The sequence below is a fragment of the Solanum verrucosum genome, unplaced genomic scaffold, assembly GCF_900185275.1.
Source record: "Solanum verrucosum unplaced genomic scaffold, falcon-dt-bn FXZP01000278.1, whole genome shotgun sequence".
Classification (NCBI taxonomy): Eukaryota; Viridiplantae; Streptophyta; class Magnoliopsida; order Solanales; family Solanaceae; genus Solanum; species Solanum verrucosum.
Genome location: NW_026020332.1, coordinates 1,496,663 through 1,521,974, shown reverse-complemented (window position 1 = coordinate 1,521,974; position 25,312 = coordinate 1,496,663). Strand labels below are relative to the sequence as shown.

Here is a 25,312-nt window from a genome sequence, read left to right as displayed (position 1 = left end):
TTTTTCCCAATCAGGAGTTGGCATGTATGGTGGTGGATTTTTGAAACATTTACTTGGCCAGAATATATTGTATAAAGCACTGTTATAGTTCACATGTGTCTGTTTGCCTAGGCGTAGGACCACTTGTATGAGTGGTTGAGAATATGCCTGCTACTAGAAAAATAGAAATTAGTAATGGACAAATTTCGTAGTTAAACGACAAGTGAGCAATTTAACGATGAAGTTCATAACTAGTAGAAGTTTTTTTTTTATAGAACGATGAAAATGAACTAACGTAACGGTTCATTTTTCCCCTTATTCCTTTCTATTTTACACAGAGAAGGGATTTAGGCTGTAGTTACTTCAAAATGCCTGTAATAGTGGTGTTCTTTTACCCTGCTGTAAGAAAAATATATAAAGAATGTCCTAATGGAAAAAAGTAGAAGATATTTTAATGTAAGCTCAATAACCAAGATAGAGAGAAATCTTTGTAGCCACACAACATTGGTTGGTCCCCTAAGTAAAAATCTTGGAAGATTTTTGGATTTGTGATTGCCAAGTGTGAATGGAGAGTAATCTTGACATCCAATGAGATCATAGATATAGATATCACTAGATAAGGACTCTTCCCTATCTTACTTACTATATATAGTGAAGTTTCAATAACTTCAGCTCATCACAACTAACTTTTACATATCAAACTAGCAACCCCCTCACTTTCCTCTCTTTACAAACCATGGCAGCTGCTACAATGGCTCTTTCTTCCCCTTCTTTTGCTGGACAGGCAGTGAAACTCTCACCATCTGCCTCAGAAATCAGTGGAAATGGAAGGATCACTATGAGAAAGGCTGTCGCCAAGTCTGCCCCATCTAGCAGCCCATGGTATGGCCCAAACCGTGTTAAGTACTTGGGCCCATTCTCTGGTGAGTCCCCAAGCTACTTGACTGGTGAATTCCCTGGTGACTACGGGTGGGATACCGCTGGACTTTCAGCAGACCCTGAAACCTTTGCCAAGAACCGTGAACTTGAGGTGATCCACTGCAGATGGGCAATGCTTGGTGCTCTTGGATGTGTCTTCCCTGAGCTATTGGCCCGTAACGGTGTCAAGTTCGGTGAGGCTGTGTGGTTCAAGGCCGGATCCCAGATCTTCAGCGAGGGTGGACTTGACTACTTGGGCAACCCAAGTTTGGTCCATGCACAGAGCATCTTGGCCATCTGGGCTTGCCAAGTTGTGTTGATGGGAGCCGTTGAAGGTTACCGTATTGCTGGTGGACCTCTTGGTGAGGTTGTCGACCCACTCTACCCTGGTGGCAGCTTCGACCCATTGGGTCTTGCTGAAGACCCAGAGGCATTTGCTGAGCTCAAGGTAAAGGAGATTAAGAACGGCAGACTTGCTATGTTCTCTATGTTTGGATTCTTCGTTCAGGCCATTGTTACCGGAAAGGGTCCATTGGAGAACCTTGCTGACCACCTTGCAGACCCTGTTAACAACAACGCTTGGGCTTTCGCCACAAACTTTGTCCCCGGAAAATGAATATCATAATATATTTTTTTAATTTTGATTGTTCGATGGCCCTGTAAAGTAGTTGTGACTTACTTGATAATAGAATGGTTCTTTTTTCCATATTCCAATGATTGTGTAGTTCTGAGTTACATTTTCCAAATCTACGAATCAAATATTGCCACTTCCATACCAAGGGGAAATTAAAGAAAGAGAACAGAGCAAAAAGATTGAAGATATATATGAGATGTGGTAACAAGAAAAACTATAAAGCTGTTGTAAGCTTAAACCTTGAATTTTCAGACCAGATGAACTTATGGAATTCAGTTAATTCTCGAGAAACAATACTCAAAATTAGTGTAAAGTACTAATGTTGAACAACATGATGTTATTACATGATTTCTCATTTATCTGTCGAAAAGTGAGAGGAAATAAGAGGACATTGTTTCATTTCACTACCAGAACATTGAAATTTCAATGACAGGGGAAGAAAACCAATATGTTTTGTAGTCTGAATGTAGTAAGTAATATATGAGTTTCCAGGTCCATACAGTATGTCTCCTTTGAACAAATTCATAAATTTCTTGTAAAATCCTCCTGCCTCACATGTGGTACTATCTTTAGATTAAAAGCATCCTTGACAGATCCTTCAAAAGAAGGTACATAGTAATGACCAGAGCCAAAGGACATACATATGTAGTTAGAAGAAGACACAAGTACTGCTAAATATGACACTTATTGGCAACAAATTCAAGTTCTATGCACTAATAACGTAAACAATATTTACACAATCAAATTACTTAGTAAGTAATTAAAGGTAAATCACTTGATAACATTAATCGGTAGTCTGGTAAAAAATGGGAATTGACCTACTATCACACGTTAAAATTTACTGATGTAACTTCTATTTCCCTTAACGCAGCACAAAATTGTGATGCAGATGAATTCCAACAAATTAAAATCTTTGCTCATATTCTTCTGAACAAGCTCTTTCGAAGGCTCAGCATTGCTCATGTAGTAGTTAAGTAACATGTACTAAGCCGCATTAAATCTCTAAACCTAACAGTATTGTGAATGAGCATAAAACAATATAACCTGTGTGGCTAACATAAACAACTTTGGTAATTAAGGTCTAATATAATAAAGTTTCAATCACATTGCTTTCCAAACATAAAGATGCATTATTAAGTTCCTAAAATTTATGAATCAAGTAGTAATAAATTTCAACTTTTCCTCAAATTTCCTAAACCATAGTTCTACATTGAATGAAGTATAGTGGTGGTATGTTTTACCCTGCAGGTAGATAAAATCTAGAGAAATGCCAAGTGGATAATGATAGGGATATCATATTGTAAGCTCAACAAATCACAGGGCAGATTCCAATCCTTGTGGCAACATATGAGAGGACAATATTGGTTGTGTCCCTTGCTGGAAAATTGATGGATTGGAGATTGCTAAATGTGCATAATTGCTACAAGTAGGATCTTGATAGCCAATGAGATCATAGATATAGATTTCACTAGATAAGGACTCTTTCCCTCTTTCTTAATCCCTATATATGGTGAATTAATTCCCTTGTAACTTCATCTCATCACAGCCTTCAACAATATTTCATACCATCAAACACTCAACACTTTTCTCTTAATCTAACTCATGGCAGCTGCTACAATGGCTCTTTCTTCCCCTTCTTTTGCTGGACAGGCAGTGAAACTTTCACCATCTGCCTCAGAAATTTCTGGAAATGGAAGGATCACTATGAGAAAGGCTGTCGCCAAGTCTGCCCCATCTAGCAGCCCATGGTATGGCCCTGACCGTGTTAAGTACTTGGGCCCATTCTCTGGTGAGTCCCCAAGCTACTTGACTGGCGAATTCCCTGGTGACTATGGATGGGATACCGCTGGACTTTCAGCAGACCCTGAAACCTTTGCCAAGAACCGTGAACTTGAGGTGATCCACTGCAGATGGGCAATGCTTGGTGCTCTTGGATGTGTCTTCCCTGAGCTATTGTCCCGTAACGGTGTCAAGTTCGGTGAGGCTGTGTGGTTCAAGGCCGGATCCCAGATCTTCAGCGAGGGTGGACTTGACTACTTGGGCAACCCAAGCTTGGTCCATGCACAAAGCATCTTGGCCATTTGGGCTTGCCAAGTTGTGTTAATGGGAGCTGTTGAGGGATACCGTATTGCAGGTGGACCTCTTGGTGAGGTCGTCGACCCACTCTACCCTGGTGGCAGTTTTGACCCATTAGGTCTTGCTGATGATCCAGAGGCATTTGCTGAGCTCAAAGTAAAGGAGATTAAGAACGGCAGACTTGCTATGTTCTCTATGTTTGGATTCTTCGTTCAAGCCATTGTTACCGGAAAGGGTCCATTGGAGAATCTTGCTGACCACCTTGCAGATCCAGTTAACAACAATGCATGGGCCTTTGCCACAAACTTTGTTCCTGGAAAATGAATATCATAAAACGTTCTCTAGATATTATTGTTTGATGGCTTTGTAAAGTTTTAGTTGTGAGTTTACTTGACAATAGAATGGATTTTTCTTAGTCCTCAATTTCATTTTCCAATGATGAATGAAATACTGCAAAATTCATATTGAAGGGGAAAATTGATGACAAAGCAAAAATAACAAGACCAAAGTTACATTTGAGATGTGGTAAAAGCTTAAACCTGAATATACAGACCAGAGACTTATGGAATTCAATTAATTCTCAAGAAGAAATACTCTAACTTAGAGCCAATAATAACATTGAACAACATGATGTTATTTACTTTCATGATTCTTTATTTTTCTGTCAAGAAGTGAAAGAGGAATTAATGGAAAACCAATGTACAATATGCTTTATAATCTGAACGTAGCAAGTTATTATATGAGTTTCCAGGTCATTATACTTGTGTGTTTTTAATTTGAACACATTCATGAAGTTCTTGTATTTTCCTCCTTCCTTAATTGGCACATAGCAATGACCAGAGCCAAAGGGACATAATAAGCAGAAGATACAAGTTAACTGTACATGCATGACACTTATTAGAGAGGAAATTAAGTTCTCGCTGACATTGTAAAAAATACTTATACAATTATATCATTTATTAACTGGGGCAGAGGTAGGCTTCAGCGATGAATGAAATGTCCCACATCGGTGAATGAATGACCTCTTTATAAGTGTTGGGCAATTCTCTTCCCTTTGAGATAACTTTTGAGGTTCAGTTAGGCACAAGATTCATTTCTTTACATCCAACATACCCGGTTTGACAAAACCAAGTAGCTGGTCCAACCCCAACGCATGCATATGTGTTAAGAAGGTTATTAAATATGTAGAACAACTAAATTTAGAATCAATTAGCATTTAAGGTCGTCTTTCTAGATTCCAGAACTCATAAAGTTCAAATCTTGATCAATCTTTGCTTATCAAGTATTTACAGGTTTGTCTTTTGATAAACATTACCTGATAATCTGAAAAAAATGATTTTTTTTGTCAATTTATTTAGTGAAAGGCTAAACCATAGTTCTACATTGAATGAGCTACAGTGCTGATAGATAAAATCTGGAGAAATTCCCAATGGATAATGATAAGAGATATCAGTATTGTAAGCTCAACAAATCAGAGGGTAGAGTTCAATCCTTGTAGCCATACGTAGGAGGACAATATTGAATGGGTCCCTTTAGTAAACATCTTAGAAAATTGGAAGGATTGGAGATTGCCAAGTGTGCATTAATTGGAACACATGGGATCTTGATATCCAATGAGATCATAGATATAGATATCACTAGATAATTAGGACTCTTTTTCCCTCTTAATTACTCCTTATATATGGTGAATTAATTCCCTTGTAACTTCATCTCATCACAGCCAACTTCAACAATATTTCATACCATCAAACACTTACTTTTCTCTTGATATAAACACCATGGCAGCTGCTACAATGGCTCTTTCTTCCCCTTCTTTTGCTGGACAAGCAGTGAAACTCTCACCATCTGCCTCAGAAATCACTGGAAATGGAAGGATCACTATGAGAAAGGCTGTCGCCAAGTCTGCCCCATCTAGCAGCCCATGGTATGGCCCTGACCGTGTTAAGTACTTGGGCCCATTCTCTGGTGAGTCTCCAAGCTACTTGACCGGTGAATTCCCTGGTGACTATGGCTGGGATACTGCTGGACTTTCAGCAGACCCTGAAACCTTTGCCAAGAACCGTGAACTAGAGGTGATCCACTGCAGATGGGCTATGCTTGGTGCTCTTGGATGTGTCTTCCCTGAGCTATTGGCCCGTAACGGTGTCAAGTTCGGTGAGGCTGTGTGGTTCAAGACCGGATCCCAGATCTTCAGCGAGGGTGGACTTGACTACTTGGGCAACCCAAGTTTGGTCCATGCACAAAGCATCTTGGCCATCTGGGCTTGCCAAGTTGTGTTGATGGGAGCCGTTGAAGGTTACCGTATTGCTGGTGGACCTCTTGGTGAGGTTGTCGACCCACTCTACCCCGGTGGCAGCTTCGACCCATTGGGTCTTGCTGAAGACCCAGAGGCATTTGCTGAGCTCAAGGTAAAGGAGATCAAGAATGGTAGACTTGCTATGTTCTCTATGTTTGGATTCTTCGTTCAAGCCATTGTTACCGGAAAGGGTCCATTGGAGAACCTTGCTGACCACCTTGCAGACCCCGTTAACAACAACGCCTGGTCTTATGCCACAAACTTTGTCCCCGGAAAATGAAAATCTTAAACAATCTTAATATTTCATTGTTTGATGGCCTTGTAAAGTAGTTGTGAGTTACTTAACAATAGAATGGATTATTTTTCTTTAACATTCCAATGATTGTGTAGTACTACTGAGTTACGTTTTGCCAAAGCTATGAATCAAATGTTGCCACTTTCATACCAAAGGATAGTTAAAGAAAGAGAACAGAGCAAAAAAGACAGAAGATACATATTTATGAGATGTGGAAACTAGAAAAACTAAAAAGCTGTGATAAGCTTAAAACTTGAATTTTCAGACCAGAAGAACTTATGGAATTCAATTAACTCTCGAGAAGCAATACTCAAAATTAGAGCAAAGTATTAATGTTGAACAACATGATGTCATTACAGGATTCCTCAATTTTGTCGAGAGGTTAAAGAGGAAATAGAGGACATTATATCATTTCAATACTAGAACATTGACATTTCGATGATAAGGGAAGAAAACCAATAGGTTTTGTAGTCTGAAATGTAGTAACTAGAAACATATAAGTTTCCAGGTCCTTATATTATGAGTCAATAATTTGGTTAGCATCTTCGACATAAATTTCTTATACAATCCTCCTTTCTCACATCTCTGGCAAATCCTTCAACATAGTAATGACCAGAGCCAAAGGACATACTTATATAGTTAGCAGAAGACACAAGTAATGCTATACATGACACTTATTGGCAACAAATTTTAAGTTCTATGCACTAATAACTTAAACAATATTTACACAATCAAATTACTTAGTAAGTAATTAAAGGTAAATTGCTTGATAAACATTAATTGGCAATCTGGTTAAAAATGGGAACTGATCTACTATCACATGTTAAAAACATCTTTACACCGTCAGTGTAGTATAACTTAAATTCACAACTAGTAACTTCTATTTCTCATAACACAGGAAAAATTGTGATACTGATGAATATCAACAAATTAAAATTTGTGCTCATGTCCTTCTGAACAAGCTCTTTCCATGTCTCAGCATATGTTGCTCATGTAGTAGTTAAGTACAGGTACAAAGCCGCGTTAAATCTCTAAACATGAATTAACAGTAGCTTTAATGAGCATAATACAAGATAACGTGTGTGGCTAACATAAACAACTTGTCAATTAAGATCTAATATATTAATAAAGTTTCAATCGCATTGCTTTCCAAACATAAACATGCATTATTAATTTCCCACAATTTATGAATCAAGTAGTAATAAATTTGAACTTCTCCTCAAATTTCCTAAGCTATAGTTCTACATTGAATGAACTTTAATGGTGGTATCTTTTACCCTGAAGGTAGACAAAATTTAGACAAATTCCAAGTGGATAATGATAGGGACATCATATTATAAGCTCAACAAATCACAGGGCAGAGTTCAATCCTTGTGACTACATATGAGAGGACAATATTGGATGTGTCCCTTCTTGGAATTTTGATGGTTTGGAGATTGCTAAATGTGTATTAATTGCTACACAGGGGATCTTGATACCCAATGAGACCATAGATATAGATATCATTAGATAATTTGGACTATTTCCTTCTTAATTACTCCCTATATATAGTGAATTAAGTCCATTGTAATTTCATCTCATCACATTCACAGCCAATATTTCATACCATCAAACACTTACTTTTCTCTTGATATAAATCATGGCAGCTTCTACAATGGCTCTTTCTTCCCCTTCTTTTGCTGGACAGGCAGTCAAACTCTCACCATCTACCTCAGAAATCAGTGGAAATGGAAGGATCACTATGAGAAAGGTGGTAGCCAAGTCTGCCCCATCTAGCAGCCCATGGTATGGTCCTGACCGTGTTAAGTACTTGGGCCCATTCTCTGGTGAGTCTCCAAGCTACTTGACCGGTGAATTCCCTGGTGACTATGGCTGGGATACTGCTGGACTTTCAGCAGACCCTGAAACCTTTGCCAAGAACCGTGAACTAGAGGTGATCCACTGCAGATGGGCTATGCTTGGTGCTCTTGGATGTGTCTTCCCTGAGCTATTGGCCCGTAACGGTGTCAAGTTCGGTGAGGCTGTGTGGTTCAAGGCCGGATCCCAGATCTTCAGCGAGGGTGGACTTGACTACTTGGGCAACCCAAGTTTGGTCCATGCACAAAGCATCTTGGCCATCTGGGCTTGCCAAGTTGTGTTGATGGGAGCCGTTGAAGGTTACCGTATTGCTGGTGGACCTCTTGGTGAGGTTGTCGACCCACTCTACCCTGGTGGCAGCTTCGACCCATTGGGTCTTGCTGAAGACCCAGAGGCATTTTCTGAGCCCAAGGTAAAGGAGATTAAGAACGGTAGACTTGCTATGTTCTCTATGTTTGGATTCTTCGTTCAAGCCATTGTTACCGGAAAGGGTCCATTGGAGAACCTTGCTGACCACCTTGCAGACCCCGTTAACAATAACGCCTGGTCTTATGCCACAAACTTTGTCCCCGGAAATTGAAAATCTTAAACAATCTTAATATTTCATTGTTTGATGGCCTTGTAAAGTTGTAATAGTGAGTTTACTTAACAATAGAATGAATTTTTCTTATATTCCAATTATGGTGTAGTTCTGAATTTCATTTTCCAATGGCATGAATGAAATACTGTCAGATTCATATCAAAGAGGAAAAAAAGATGACAGCTAAAATAAATTAAAAACCAAGATACATTTGGAATGTGGTAAAAGCTTAAAACTTGAATATACAGATCACCAGAGGAACTTATGGAATGTAATCAGTTCTCAAGAAACGATACTCTAACTTAGTTCCAATAATAACAACCTGATGTTATTTACTTACATGATTCCATATTTTTGTTTTGAGAAGTGAAAGAGGATTTAAGAGGACATAATATTATATCACTACTAGACCATTGACATTTTAATGATAAGGGAAAACCAATGTACAGTATGTTTTGTAATCTGAACGTAGCAAGTAATATATGAGTTTCCAGGTCATTATACTTATGTCTCCTTAATCTAGTTAGCATGAACAAATTCATAAACTTCTTTTATATTCCATCCTTACATGCATGTGGTCTTTAGAGAAGAACATGACACATAGCAACGACCAAAGCCAAAAGGACATAGTCAAGCAGAAGATACAAGGAAGCTATACATGCATGACATTTATTAGAGAGGAAATTAAGTTCTCACTGACATCGTAAAAAATACTTATACAATCATATCACTTACTGACAGGGGCAGAGGTAGACTTCAGTGATGAATGGAATGTCCCACATCGGTGAATGAATGGAATCCTGGCCTCCTTATAAGGCACGGGCAGTTCTCTTTACTTTGAGTTAGTTTTTGAGGTTGAGTTACGCTCAAGATCCATTTCATTACATTCAACATACCGGTTTGACAAAACCAAGTGGCTTTGGTCCAACCCATGTATGTTTGTTAAGAAATTCATTAAATATATACAACATTAAATATAGAATCCATTTACTTGCAGGTAAGTAACTACAAGTTTATCTTTTGATAATATGATAAAAATTGCTAAAACATAGTTCTACATTGAATGAGCTGTAGTGCTGATAGATAAAATCTGGAGAAATTTCAAATGGATAATGATAAGAGATATCAGTAGTATAAGCTCAACAACTCAGAGGGTAGAGTTCAATTCTTACAGCCACACATAGGAGGGCAATATTGGATGGGTCCCTTTAGTAATAAACATCTTGGAAATTTGGAGATTGCCAAGTGCATTAATTGCTACACATGGGATCTTGATACCCAATGAGATCATAGATATAGATATCACTAGATAATTAAGGCTCTTTCCCTCTTACCTACTCCCTATATATATGGTGAATTATTTCCCTTGTAACTTCATCTCATCTCAGCAGACTTCAACAATATTTCATACAATCAAACACTTACTTTCTCTTGATATAAGCCATGGCAGCTTCTATGATGGCTCTTTCTTCCCCTTCTTTTGCTGGACAGGCAGTCAAACTCTCACCCTCTGCCTCAGAAATCTCTGGAAATGGAAGGATCACTATGAGAAAGGCTGTCGCCAAGTCTGCCCCATCTAGCAGCCCATGGTATGGCCCTGACCGTGTCAAGTACTTGGGCCCATTCTCTGGTGAGTCCCCAAGCTACTTGACTGGTGAATTCCCTGGTGACTACGGGTGGGATACCGCTGGACTTTCAGCAGACCCTGAAACCTTTGCCAAGAACCGTGAACTCGAGGTGATCCACTGCAGATGGGCTATGCTTGGTGCTCTTGGATGTGTCTTCCCTGAGCTATTGGCCCGTAACGGTGTCAAGTTCGGTGAGGCTGTGTGGTTCAAGGCCGGATCCCAGATCTTCAGCGAGGGTGGACTTGACTACTTGGGCAACCCAAGCTTGGTCCATGCACAGAGCATCTTGGCCATCTGGGCTTGTCAAGTTGTCTTGATGGGAGCCGTTGAAGGTTACCGTATTGCTGGTGGACCTCTTGGTGAGGTTGTCGACCCACTCTACCCTGGTGGCAGCTTCGACCCATTAGGTCTTGCTGATGATCCAGAGGCGTTTGCTGAGCTCAAGGTAAAGGAGATCAAGAACGGTAGACTTGCTATGTTCTCTATGTTTGGATTCTTCGTTCAAGCCATTGTTACCGGAAAGGGTCCATTGGAGAACCTTGCTGACCACCTTGCAGACCCTGTTAACAACAACGCCTGGTCTTATGCCACAAATTTTGTCCCCGGAAAATGAAAATCTTGAACTTTCATTGTTTGATGGCCTTGTAAAGTAGTTGTGAGTTACTTGACAATAGAATGAATTTTTTTTTTTAATATTCCAAATTTCCAATGATTGTGTAGTTCTGAGTTGCATATTCCAAAGCCATGAATAAAAAATATAACCACTTTCATACCAAAGGGGAGAAGAAAGAGAAGAAAGAAAAAATAAGAAAAAATAATTGAAGATACATATGAGAATTGAGATGTGGTAACTAGAGAAACTATAAGCTGTTGTAAGCTTAAAACTTGAATTTTCAGACCAGAGGAACTTATGGAGATCAATTAATTCTTGAGAAGCAAAACTCAAAATTAGTGTAAAGTACTAATATTGAACACCATGACGTTATTACATGATTCCTCATTCTTCTGTGGAGAAGTGATAGAGGAAATAAGAGGACATTGTTTTATTTCACTACCAGAACATTGATGAGAAGGGAAAGCCAATGTGTTTTGTAGTCTGAACATAGTAAGTAATATATGAGTTTGTAGGTCCTTACATTATGTGTCCTGTGAACAAATTCATAAATTTCTTGAAAACCATAATTCCTAACATCTGGTACCATCTTTAGATTAAAAGATCTTTGACAGATCCTTCCAAACAAGGCGCACAGTAATAACCAGAGCCAAAGGACATACTTGTATAGTTAGTTAGCAGAAGAGACAAGTAATGCTATACATGACACTTATTGGCAACAAATTTAATCTCTATGCACTAATAATATAAAAAATATATACAATCAGTTTACATATAAAGTAATTATGGGTAAATCCCTTGATAAACATTACTCCAATTGGTAGTCTCGTAAAAATAGGGAACTGACTCTACTATCACATGTTAAAATTTACGGATACTGTAAAAACATCTTTACACCGTCAGAGTATATAACTTAAATCAACAATTAGTAAATTATATTTCTCTCAAGTCTTAACACAGCCAATATATTGTGATGCTGATGAATTCAAATTAATTAAATTTGTTGCTCATGTTTTTTCTGAACAAGCTCTTTCCAAGTCTCAGCATTGCTCATCTAGCAGTTAAGTACAGGTACTAAGCCACATTAAATCTCTAAACATGAATTAACAATGTCTTCAATGAGCTTAAAACAAGATAGCATGCGTGGCTAACATAAACAACTTTGTTAGTTAAGATCTAGTTTAATAGAGATTTGATCGCATTGCTTTCTGTATAAACATGCATTATTAATTTCCCAAAATTTATGAATAAAGAAGTAATAAATTTCACCTTTTCGTCAAATTTCCTAAACCTTAATTATACATTGAATGAACTATAATGGTGGTATCTTTTACCCTGCAGGAAGACAAAATGTAAAGAAATGCCAAGTGGATAATGATAGGGATATCATATGGTAAGCTCAACAAATCACAGGGCGGGGTTCAATCCTTGTGACCACATATGAAAGGACAATATTGAATGTGTCCCTTCTTGGAAAATTGACGGGTTGGAGATTCAAGTGTGCATTAATTGCTACATATAGGATCTTGATATCCAATGAGATCATAGATATAGATATTACTAGATAAGAAGATTATTTCTCTCTAATTACCTCTTATATATTCTGAACCCAACTAACTTCAGCTTCATCACAACCAACTTTGACATTTCAAACACTCATCACTTTTCTCTTGTTATAAACCATGGCAGCTTCTACAATGGCTCTTTCTTCCCCTTCTTTTGCTGGACAGGCAGTCAAACTCTCACCATCTGCCTCAGAAATCACTGGAAATGGAAGGATCACTATGAGAAAGGCTGTTTCCAAGTCTGCCCCATCTAGCAGCCCATGGTATGGACCAGACCGTGTTAAGTACTTAGGCCCATTCTCTGGTGAGTCCCCAAGCTACTTGACCGGTGAATTCCCTGGTGACTACGGCTGGGATACTGCTGGACTTTCAGCAGACCCTGAAACCTTTGCCAAGAACCGTGAACTCGAGGTGATCCATTGCAGATGGGCTATGCTTGGTGCTCTTGGATGTGTCTTCCCTGAGCTCTTGGCCCGTAACGGTGTCAAGTTTGGTGAGGCTGTGTGGTTCAAAGCTGGATCCCAGATCTTCAGCGAGGGAGGACTTGACTACTTGGGGAACCCAAGCTTGGTCCATGCACAAAGCATCTTGGCCATTTGGGCTTGCCAAGTCGTGTTGATGGGAGCCGTTGAGGGATACCGTATTGCTGGTGGACCTCTTGGTGAGGTTGTCGACCCACTCTACCCTGGTGGCAGCTTTGACCCATTAGGTCTTGCTGATGACCCAGAGGCATTTGCTGAGCTCAAGGTAAAGGAGATTAAGAACGGTAGACTTGCTATGTTCTCTATGTTTGGATTCTTTGTTCAAGCTATTGTCACCGGAAAGGGTCCATTGGAGAACCTTGCTGACCACCTTGCAGATCCAGTTAACAACAATGCCTGGGCCTTCGCCACAAACTTTGTTCCCGGAAAATGAATATCATAAAATGTTCTCAAAGAATATGATTGTTTGATAGCCTTGTAAAGTTGTAATCGTGAGTTTACTAGACAATAGAATGGGATTTTCTTATATTCCAATTATGGTGTTGTCTATAAGTTTACTTTCCAATGGCATGAATGAATCATATCAAAGGGGAAAAAAAAGATGACAGAGCAAAAACAAAAACAAAAACCCAAGATACAATTGGGATGTGGTAAAAGCTTAAAACTTGAACATACAGACCAGAGGAACTAATGGAATTCAATTAATTATCAACAAGAAATACTCTAATTTAGTGCCAAGAATAACATTGAACAGCATTGTGTTATTTATTTACATGATTCCTTATTTTTCTGTCAAGAAGTGAAAGAGGAATTAAGAGGACGTAATATTATTTCACTACTAGACCATTTACATTTCAAAGAAAATGGAAAACCAATGTATAGTATGTTTCGTAATCTGAAGAGAAAAAGCTCAAAATAGTCCCTTATCTTTGAGTTAATGCATGAGTTTCCAGGTCATTATACCTATGTTCCCTTAGTTTATTTAGCATGAACATATTCATAAAGTTCTTGTGTATTTCTCCTTCCTTACATGCATATGGTACAATCTTTAGAGAAGAACATGGCACATAGCAATGACCAGAGCCAAAAGGACATAGTAAGCAGAATATACTAGTAAGCTATACATGCATGACATTTATTAGAGAGGTAATTAAGTTCTCACTGTAAAAAATACTTAAACCATATCACTTATTAACACAGGCAGAGGTAGACTTCAGCGATGAATGGAATGTCCCACATCAGTGAATGAATGAAATCCTGGCCTCCTTATAAGGCTTGGGCAATATTATTTCCTTTAAGCTAGCTTTTGGGGTTGAGTTAGGCTCAAAATCCGTTTTATACATCCAACATTAAATATGTACGACTTACACAACTAAACTTAGAATCCATTTACTAAAAACCAAGTAGTTTTGGTCCACCTCATGTATATGTAAAGAAATAAAGTTCAAATCTTGATCCATCTTTACTTATTAAGTAATTACAGGTTAATCTTTTGATAAACATTAAGTGATAATATAATTAAAATGAATTCCAGCTTTTCCTCAATTTATTTAGTGAAAGATTACATTATAGTTCTAGATTGAATGAGCTATAGTGCTGAAAGATAAAATCTGGAGAAATTACCAATGGATAACTGATAAGAGATATCAGTATTGTAAGCTCAACAAATCACAGGGTAGAGTTCAAGCCACACATAGGAGGACAGTATTGGTTGGGTCCCCCAGTAAACATCCTGGAAACTTGATGGATTAGAGATTGTCAAGTTGCATTAATTGCTACACATGGAATCTTGATACCCAATGAGATCATAGATATGGATATCACTAGATAATTAGGACTCTTTCCCTCTTAATTACTCCCTATATATGGTGAATTAATTCCCTTTGTAACTTCATCTCACCACAGCCAAATTCAACAATATTTCATACCATCAAATTTATATATCGAAATTATAATAAGGGGAGGACTAAATGCAAAAGAGTTTCTTCTTATGAGTTACATTATAAACATTTATCATTTTACTTTTTGTAGTTTTGTTGTAACTCAAATACAATTTTAAAAGAAATTATGTGATTTTTAATAATTCATATTCATCGTTATGGAGTACACATGCAACGCACGTGCCCAGATACTAGTGCCAAGAATAACATTGAACAACATGATGTTATTTACATGATTCCTTATTTTTCTATCTGAGAACTGAGATGATTTAAGTGTACCTAACATTATTTCACTATTACATCATTGACATTTCATTAATGAGGGAAAACCAATGTGTATGTTATGTAATCTGAACGTAGCAAGTAAAAGCATCTATGCGACTGCTTATATAACAGAGGCAGGTATCCTCCAAATATTGCATATATAACGAGTAACGACCAGAGCCAAAATTAAGGAAATAGTAAGCAGAAGATACAAGTAACTGAGTAAGCTATACATGAAAGGAAATTAAGTTCTAAGCATTGACATTGTAAAAATGCTAATGCTCATGTCACTTATTAACAGGGGCAGGGGCAGGGGAAGGGGTAGGCTTCATCATACATGTTTGACAGAACCAATTAAGTAGCTTTGGTTCAAACCATAGTTAAGAAACAAACAAATTAAATAAAAGAATCCATTTACTAGTAATTAAATTAAACATATATAGAATGTTCTATGACTATATATACATCTTCATGACCAAAAGATTTTCAAAAATCCATGCATGGACCTTGGTTAAAAAAAATGATATTCTGCATTGCCTTAGTGTCGCCAAATGCTTTAGTGACTCTTGGATGCAATGACATTAAATCAAAGCTGCTAAATGTTTTTGCGGAAAATCTATTGTCATTGAATGTCTCTTTTGTTGTAGTGATATGTGAATGTCTCTTTTGTTGTAGTGATATGTGAATGTCTCTTTTGTTGTAGTGATATGTGTTAAAGAAATTCTTTACATAAGTACACAAATTAAACTTAGAATCCGTTTACTAGTACTTAAGATCATCGTCCTAGATTTCAGAACCCATAAAGTTCAAATCTTGATCCACCTTTGCTTATTAAGTAATTAGAGGTTAAACGTGAAGTGATAATATGATACAAATGAATTTCAGCTTTTCCTCAATTTATTTAGTGAAAGGCTTAACCATAGTTCTACATTGAATAAACTATAGTGCTGATGGATAAAATTTGGAGAAATTCCCAATGGATAATGATAAGAGATATCAGTATTGTAAGCTCAACAAATCAGAGGGTAGAGTTCAATCCACACATAGGAGGACAATATTGGATGGGTCCCTTTAGTAAACATCTTGGAAAATTGATGGATTGGAGATTGGCAAGATTGCATTAATTGCTACACATATCTAGATACCCAATGAGATCATAGATATAGATGTCATTAGATAATTTGGACTTTTTCCCTCATAACTACTCCCTATATATGGTGAATTAATTCCCTAGTAACTTCATCTCATCACAACCAACTTCAACAATATTTCAAACCCTCAAACACTTTACTTTTCTCTTCAGATAAAACCATGGCAGCTGCTACAATGGCTCTTTCTTCCCCTTCTTTTGCCGGACAGGCAGTGAAGCTTTCACCATCTGCCTCAGAAATTACTGGAAATGGAAGAATCACTATGAGAAAGGCTGTCGCCAAGTCTGCCTCGTCTAGCAGCCCATGGTATGGACCAGACCGTGTTAAGTACTTAGGCCCATTCTCTGGTGAGTCCCCAAGCTACTTGACCGGTGAATTCCCTGGTGACTACGGCTGGGATACTGCTGGACTTTCAGCAGACCCTGAAACCTTTGCCAAGAACCGTGAACTCGAGGTGATCCACTGTAGATGGGCTATGCTTGGTGCTCTTGGATGTGTCTTTCCTGAGCTCTTGGCCCGTAACGGTGTCAAGTTTGGCGAAGCTGTGTGGTTCAAGGCTGGATCCCAAATCTTCAGCGAGGGTGGACTTGACTACTTGGGGAACCCAAGCTTGGTCCATGCACAAAGTATTTTGGCCATCTGGGCTTGCCAAGTTGTGCTGATGGGAGCTGTTGAGGGTTACCGTATTGCTGGTGGGCCTCTTGGTGAGGTTGTCGACCCACTCTACCCCGGTGGCAGTTTTGACCCATTAGGTCTTGCTGATGATCCAGAGGCATTTGCTGAGCTCAAAGTTAAGGAGATTAAGAACGGCAGACTTGCTATGTTCTCTATGTTTGGATTCTTTGTTCAGGCCATTGTTACCGGAAAAGGTCCATTGGAGAACCTCGCTGACCACCTTGCAGATCCAGTCAACAACAATGCCTGGGCCTACGCCACAAACTTTGTTCCCGGAAAATGAATATCAGTAAACATTCCATAAATTTCATTGTTTGATATATAGCCTTGTAAAGTTGTAATTGTGAGTTTACTTGACAACCGAATGGATTTTCTTATATTCCAATTACTCTGTCGTCCTCAATTTAATTTTCCAATGCCATGAATGAAATACTGCCAGTTTCATATCAAAGGGGGAAAAAAAGTAGGCAGTGCAAAAACAAAACACAAGATACATTAGGGATGTGGTAAAAGCTTAAAAGCTTAAAACTGAGTAGAGGAACTTATGGAATTCAATTGATTCTCAAGAAGCAATAATACTCCAACTTAGTGCCAACAATAACTTACATGATTACTTATTTTTCTCTCTGAGAATTGAGATGAATTAAGAGGACATAATATTATTTCACTACTACACCATTGACATTTCAATGATGACGGAAAACCAATGCGTATGTTCTGTAATCTAAATGTAGCAAGTAAAAGCATCTGTATGGCTGCTTATATTACAGAGGCAGGTATCCTCCAAACATGGCATATAACGACCAGAGCCAAAATTAAGGACATAGTAAACAGAAGAAAGCTATACACGATACTTATTATAAAGGAAATTAAGTTCTATGCATTGACATTGTAAAAATACTAATACTCATGTCACTTATTAACAGGGGTAGGGGTAGCCTTCATCATACCGGTTTTCTAGAACTAATTAAGTAGCTTTGGTGCAAACCATATATATGTCCATTTACTAGTACCTAATCCCATGAACAAATGTGTATGCTGTTGTCTGTTGTTACTAGTACCTAAGGTCGTCATCCTAGATCCTAGAACGCATAATGTTCAAATCTGTAATTCCAAGTCTCAGCATTGCTAGCCATGTAGTAGTTCAAATCCACGTACTAACCCCTCGTTGAACCTCTAAAAATGAAATTAACATTGCAACATATATAGAACCTTCAATGACTATATATACCTCTTCATGACCATAAGATTGTAAAAAAGTCCATGCATCGACCTTAGTTAAGAAAACATTTTTTGAAAAGAAGTATGACATTCTACATTGCCTGAATTTGTAAAATCCAAAACCAGTTCTTCACTTTTATTGGAACTCAAATAACTACGATATTGACTCTTGTGCTTATGCTTCATACTAGTTTTGAGCATGTGCGTTGCACGTGTATTCGATGCTAATAGTTTAAACTTCTTAAAACATTAGAAATAACACCAAAACTGAAAGTGAAGGATACATGCTCAATTGATGAATAGTTAAATCGATATTCACTATCATCACAAAGTACATCACACCAAAAGTTGATATCAAATGAAGTTGAAATGATCCCCTTAGTTTTAAGAAAGAAAGAAAAGTTCCTTCAGCATTGTATTCTATTACTTTGATAACTACTACTATAGTTAGCAGTTGTATACAGTCAACAAATTGTATAACGTTTTCTCGTATAGTGCTTTTACTCTATCAAATATTCGACCTAAATGATATTTCAACGACAAATAGTGTGGATATGAGCAACACCACTAATGGTTACAAATACTTCAGGCCTATCAAGTAGTTATTGTCAGATGAAAGTAGTGTTTGTTGAAGTTGTATCAACTTAAGAGAATTGATTTAATATATATAAATCATAAGTGCATGTATAAGTACCCTTTATTTGATTTACTTATATGAGTCATTTAAACTGGAAATTTGGTAGAAAATATTAGTTGAATAATATGTATATTGTATTATAAAATATAATATGACTAAGTCAACATCAATGTATTTTGTGTGAGCATGAAACACCATATAAAAAATAAATTCATATTTCAAATCAAGCCTTCTCAAATTCAAGTGCACCTAGATATCACCATCTCGATTTCTTCTTCCCCATGCAGTCCATCTACCATTTTTGGATCCATGTTTTTATCTTTTAGTTTGTTGTTGCATCTCAAAATCCATAGACTTCTCAAAGGAAGATTATGATAGATAATATAAGTGAAGAAACTAACATAAGTTGGTGTATTTTTATTGAAAAAAAAGATTAATAATACACTAAGCAATGAATTCTTACAAGGAAGAAGCATATATAGTGTTCTATCTTCTTACTTCAAATAGGGATATTACTGACCAAAGGTTAAAACCTATAGAATGTTACTGACTTGTTGAGTTAATTCCTGCAAAAGAAAATAGAAATTAGTGAAAATTGTGCCTTATGCAGTGCAATATAATATCGGAAATAAACCATCTCCATGCCATCTTTTGCCAACGTCTTCTGTTCTATAGTTCAAAGTACACTTCTTGTGCCTTGAACTCACTCAACCTTAAATTGCCAAATTTAAGAGCATATATATAATTTGATATGGTTGGAATAATGCAACAAATGTGGGGTGATTGAAGAGATTTAAGGTGTTATAAATATTTGTAAAATTTAGTATAGCCATTTAAAGTGCAAGTTGAAATTGATTGACAATGAACCTATTTGAATGACTTGATTATTGCATATATGGAAAATGATTGTCCAAACCTGTAAATTTGAGCATTTAAATATAGTTAGTAGGTAGACTGTAAAATAAATTATAACTTAAAGCTAGTAGATGCAACTTATAGTAATTCAAAAGGTCATAGCCATTGAATTTTAACATTTTTGTCGAGTAAGAAATAAAAACAACAATAAAAAGTTTTGAAATATGTTTATCGAAATCAATAAATAAAAGTAGTGACATAAATATTTTTCATACGAACTCTAGATAAATGAAGTACGATCCTTACCTATTTGCTGCAAATGTTGCTGGCTGACCAAGTAAACCAAATCAAAAGAGCAATGATTGCTTCATGGAAAAAAAATATAGTCCACAACTTACAAAAAATATGAAAAAGGCTAAAGTCAAGTGAGAATCATCTATGATTATAACGTTAATAGTAATGTCAAGAACTTAGGCCTTCTTATATAAATTCTATAAAGAGAATATTTTTCCACCATTAATCCAGGGAATTTGAAAAGACCAAAAATGAATGATATTATCATATGAATGAATTAATGAATAAATTAATATCAACCCTTCCTCTTCTTTTAGTTTTAAATCTGTAGTAATTACAATGACAACATTGTCTTTTCATATGATGATAATATCATTAGTATTAATTAGTATACTACGGTCAGTTTATTGTTTAATAATTTGATATTTAATTAATTATACATTTTATGAAGAGATTTTTGGATTATTATTATTAATAATTTATTATTATATACATATAGACTATAGATGATAAATATGTATTAAATTAGATATTTTAATTAGGAATTAATCTAAGGTAGTGCAAAAGTCATTAACATATTAATTAAAATGATATAATTTAATATTTAAATTAAATAATTAAATGTTTTATAATATTTTAATTTATAATAGGGGTAAAATCGTAATTCAACTTTTAACTTTTTTGTTCCCGCTTGTAGTAATATATATGATATATGATGATATGATTATAAGGGAAAAGCATAAACCAAGATAAATTGTGTGGCTAACTTTAGTGACTTTATTAAAATCCAATAGTAAATTAGTTTCAATAGCTTGGCTTTACATGCAATATTAATTTCCCACACAATTGAATGAGCTATAGTGGTGGTAATACCAGCTTTAGATAGAATCTGGTGAAATTCTCAATGGATAATGATAAGAGATATCACATTGTACGCTCAACAAATCGAAATAATAGAGTTCAAGACCACATATGAGAGGAGAACATTGGTTGGGTCCCTTTAGCAAACATCTTAGAAAATGATTGCCAAGTGTGTATTAATTGCTACACATGGGATCTTGATACCCAATGAAATCATAAATATAGATATCACTAGATAAGGACTCTTTCCCTATATATGGTGAATTAATTCCCTTGTAACTTCATCTCATAACAGCCAATTTCAACAATATTTCAATTTTCATACCGTCAAACAATTACTTTGTTCTCTTGATATAAGCACCATGGCAGCTTCTACAATGGCTCTTTCTTCCCCTTCTTTTGCTGGGCAGGCAGTTAAACTCTCACCATCTGCCTCAGAAATCTCTGGAAATGGAAGGATCTCTATGAGAAAGGCCGTCGCCAAGTCTACCTCATCTAGCAGCCCATGGTATGGCCCTGACCGTGTTAAGTACTTGGGACCATTCTCTGGTGAGTCCCCAAGCTACTTGACCGGTGAATTCCCTGGTGACTACGGGTGGGATACCGCTGGACTCTCAGCAGACCCTGAAACCTTTGCCAAGAACCGTGAACTCGAGGTGATCCACTGCAGATGGGCTATGCTTGGTGCTCTTGGATGTGTCTTCCCTGAGCTCTTGGCCCGTAATGGTGTCAAATTTGGTGAGGCTGTGTGGTTCAAGGCTGGATCCCAAATCTTCAGCGAGGGTGGACTTGACTACTTAGGAAACCCAAGCTTGGTCCATGCACAGAGCATCTTGGCCATCTGGGCTTGCCAAGTTGTCTTGATGGGAGCTGTTGAAGGTTACCGTATTGCTGGTGGACCTCTTGGTGAGGTTGTCGACCCACTCTACCCTGGTGGCAGCTTTGACCCATTAGGCCTTGCTGATGATCCAGAGGCATTTGCTGAGCTCAAGGTAAAGGAGATCAAGAACGGCAGACTTGCTATGTTCTCTATGTTTGGATTCTTTGTTCAGGCCATTGTTACTGGAAAGGGTCCATTGGAGAACCTCGCTGACCACCTTGCAGACCCAGTCAACAACAACGCCTGGTCTTACGCCACAAACTTTGTTCCCGGAAAATGAGTATCATAAAACTTTCTCAAAAAGTTTGATTGTTTGATGGCCTTTAAAATTGTAATTGTGAGTTAACTAGACAATAGAATGGATTTTTCTTATATTCCAATTATGGTGTAGTCTATAATTTTACTTTCCAATGGCATGAATGAAATACTGCAAGTTCATATCGAAGGGGAAAAAAAGATGACTGAGCAGAAAAAAAAAACAAGATACAATTGGGATGTGGTAAAAGCTTAAAACTTGAATATACAGACCACCAGAGGAACTTATGGAATGCAATCCCTTCTCAGGAAGTGATACTCTAACTTAGGGCCAAGAATAAAATGATGCTATTAACATGATTCCTTACTTTTCTGTCGAGAAGTGAGCTGAATTAAGAGGACATATGTTAATTCACTACTACGTACGCCACTGACATTTCAATGATGAGGGAAAACCAATGTATATGTTTTGTAATCAGAAGGCATCAAGAACTCTCTCCATTTCAATTTATTCGTCTTACTCTTCTTTTTAAGTCTCTTTAAGAAAGAATGTTTCACTCCTTATTCGAGAATTCCTTAATTTCAACTTTTCACATAACCTGTGTAAGGCCACAAGAGTAAATAACGTTTTAATACATTCTATATATCTTTAGTTTAAAACCACAAGATTCACGAGTTTCTTTTACTTTCTTAAATTCCGTGTTAAGTCAAATCTGGACAAACAAATTAAAACGATCTGTGTGACAGCTTACATAGCAGAGGCAGGTACCGTTCCAAACATGGCACATAGTATTAACAGAACCAAAAGGACATAGTAAGCAGAAATATACATGACACTATAGAAAGGAAATTAAGTTCTATGCATTAACATTGTCAATAATACTTACACAATCATATCACTTATTAATATGGACGCACAGAGGTAGCCTTCAGCATACCGGTTTGACAGAACCAAATAGCTTTGACTTGAACCATGTATGTGTTAACAAATTCACTAAATATGTATACATATTAAATTTAGAATTCATTTACTAATACTTCAGGTCGTTGTCCTAGATTCTAGAACTCATAAAGTTCAAATCTTGATCCACCTTTGCTTGTTAAGTAATTACAAGTTAATCTTTTGATAAAACAACAATAACAACATACCCAATGTTATTCCACAAGTGAGGTCTGGGGAGGGTAACCCCTACCATAGTTCTACATTGAATGACCAATGGATAATGATAAGAGATAACAGTATTGTAAGCTCAACAAATCACAGAGTAGAGTTCAAGCCACACAAAGGAGGACAATATTGGATGGGTCCCTTTAGTAAACATCTTGGAAGATTGATGGATTGGAGATTGGCAAGATTGCATTAATTGCTACACATATCTAGATACCCAATGAGATCATAGATATAGATATCATTAGATAATTTGGACTTTTTCCCTCTTAACTACTCCCTATATATGGTGAAATAATTCCCTAGTAACTTCATCTCATCACAACCAACTTCAACAATATTTCAAACCCTCCAACACTTTTCTCTTCAGATAAAACCATGGCAGCTGCTACAATGGCTCTTTCTTCCCCTTCTTTTGCAGGACAGGCAGTGAAGCTTTCACCATCTGCCTCAGAAATTACTGGAAATGGAAGGATCACTATGAGAAAGGCGGTCGCCAAGTCTGCCTCGTCTAGCAGCCCATGGTATGGACCAGACCGTGTTAAGTACTTGGGACCATTCTCTGGTGATTCCCCAAGCTACTTGACAGGTGAATTCCCTGGTGACTACGGGTGGGATACCGCTGGACTTTCAGCAGACCCTGAAACCTTTGCCAAGAACCGTGAACTAGAGGTGATCCACTGCAGATGGGCAATGCTTGGTGCTCTTGGATGTGTCTTCCCTGAGCTCTTGGCCAGGAATGGTGTCAAGTTCGGTGAGGCTGTGTGGTTCAAGGCCGGATCCCAAATCTTCAGTGAAGGTGGACTTGACTACTTGGGCAACCCAAGCTTGGTCCATGCACAAAGCATCTTGGCCATCTGGGCATGCCAAGTTGTGCTGATGGGAGCTGTTGAGGGATACCGTATTGCTGGTGGGCCTCTTGGTGAGGTTGTCGACCCACTATACCCCGGTGGCAGCTTTGACCCATTAGGTCTTGCTGATGATCCAGAGGCATTTGCTGAGCTCAAGGTAAAGGAGATTAAGAACGGTAGACTTGCTATGTTCTCTATGTTCGGATTCTTTGTTCAAGCCATTGTTACTGGAAAGGGTCCATTGGAAAACCTTGCAGATCACCTTGCAGACCCAGTTAACAACAACGCCTGGTCCTACGCCACAAACTTTGTCCCCGGAAAATAAAAATCTTAAAACATTCTCAAGTTTCTGATCATTTGATGACCATGTAAAGTTGTAATTTGTGAGTTTACTTGATAATAGAATGATTTTTTCTTATATCCTATTCCAGTTATGGTGTAGTCCTGAATTCCATTTTCCAATGGCATGAATGAAATGCTGCAAGTTTCATATCAAAGGGGAAAAACAGGTGACTGTTCAAAAAAAAACAATATACATTTGGGATGTGGTAAAAGCTCAAAACATGATTCCTTATTTTTGAGTTGAGAAGTGAGATGAATTAAGAGGACCTATGTTATTTCACTACTACGTGCGCCATTGACATATCAATGATAAGGGAAAACCAATGTATATGTTTTGTCTTCAGAACGCAGCAAGTATTCTCTTTGTTTCAATTTAATCGTCTTACTTTCTTTTTTGACAATACCTTGTTTCAACTTTTCACTTAACATGGTTAAGACCACAAGATTAAATAACGTTTTGGTACATTATACTTATTTTTAGTTTAAGACCATAAGATTCAAAACTGTTCTTTACTTTCTTAAATTCCATAACAAGTCAAAACTAGACAAACAAATTAAAATGGAGTGAGTAATATATACGAGTTTCCAGATCATTAATATACTGATATGTCGTTAATTTAATTAGCATCTTTCATTTGAACAAATTCATAAATTTCTTGTATAGTCATCCTTCCTTGCATACATGTGGTACTATCTTTAGAGTAAAAGCATCTGTGTGACAGCTTATATAACAGAGGCAGGTATCCTTCCAAACATGGTACATAATGATCAGAGCCAAAAGGACACATAGTAAGCAGATACATGACACTATGAAAAGGAAATTAAGTTTTATGCATTAACATTGTCAAAAATACTTGCACAATCATATCACTTATTACGGAGGCACACAGAGGTAGCCTTCAGCATACCGGTTTGACAGAACCAAATAGCTTTGGCTTAAACCAAAGGACACATAGTAAGCAGATACATGACACTATGAAAAGGAAATTAAGTTT

At 37.2% G+C, this 25,312-nt stretch overlaps 1 protein-coding gene across 44 annotated transcripts; it reads left to right on the top strand.

Annotated features, from left to right (window-relative positions):
- Positions 1–612: 612 nt before the first annotated feature.
- LOC125836228 (chlorophyll a-b binding protein 1C, chloroplastic) lies at positions 613–24,375 on the top strand. Of its 44 annotated transcripts, XM_049515386.1 has the most exons (5): positions 613–763; positions 10,127–10,232; positions 16,593–16,987; positions 21,733–21,813; positions 24,133–24,375. In XM_049515386.1, exons 1-5 carry the CDS (start codon positions 716–718, stop codon positions 24,298–24,300), a joined length of 798 nt encoding a protein of 265 aa, XP_049371343.1. In that variant the 5' UTR covers positions 613–715; the 3' UTR covers positions 24,301–24,375. The 44 variants fall into 44 exon arrangements, with proteins under 44 accessions (XP_049371343.1, XP_049371344.1, XP_049371332.1 ...); XM_049515387.1 differs by lacking the exon at positions 21,733–21,813 and having other exon boundaries at positions 24,052–24,375; XM_049515375.1 differs by lacking the exon at positions 24,133–24,375 and having other exon boundaries at positions 16,593–16,732; positions 21,478–21,981.
- The last annotated feature ends 937 nt before the right edge of the window (positions 24,376–25,312 follow it).

What these genes read in the sequence shown, in the direction of transcription:
- LOC125836228 (XM_049515387.1), top strand. Translation starts at nt 716, where the DNA reads ATGGCAGCTGCTACAATGGCTCTTTCTTCCCCTTCTTTTGCTGGACAG. An exon ending in TAGCAGCCCATGGTATGGCC is followed by an intron (nt 10,233 to 16,592) that starts CTGACCGTGTCA and finishes CATGGTATGGAC; the next exon opens with CAGACCGTGTTAAGTACTTA. An exon ending in CTGGTGGGCCTCTTGGTGAG is followed by an intron (nt 16,988 to 24,051) that starts GTTGTCGACCCA and finishes CCTCTTGGTGAG; the next exon opens with GTTGTCGACCCACTATACCC.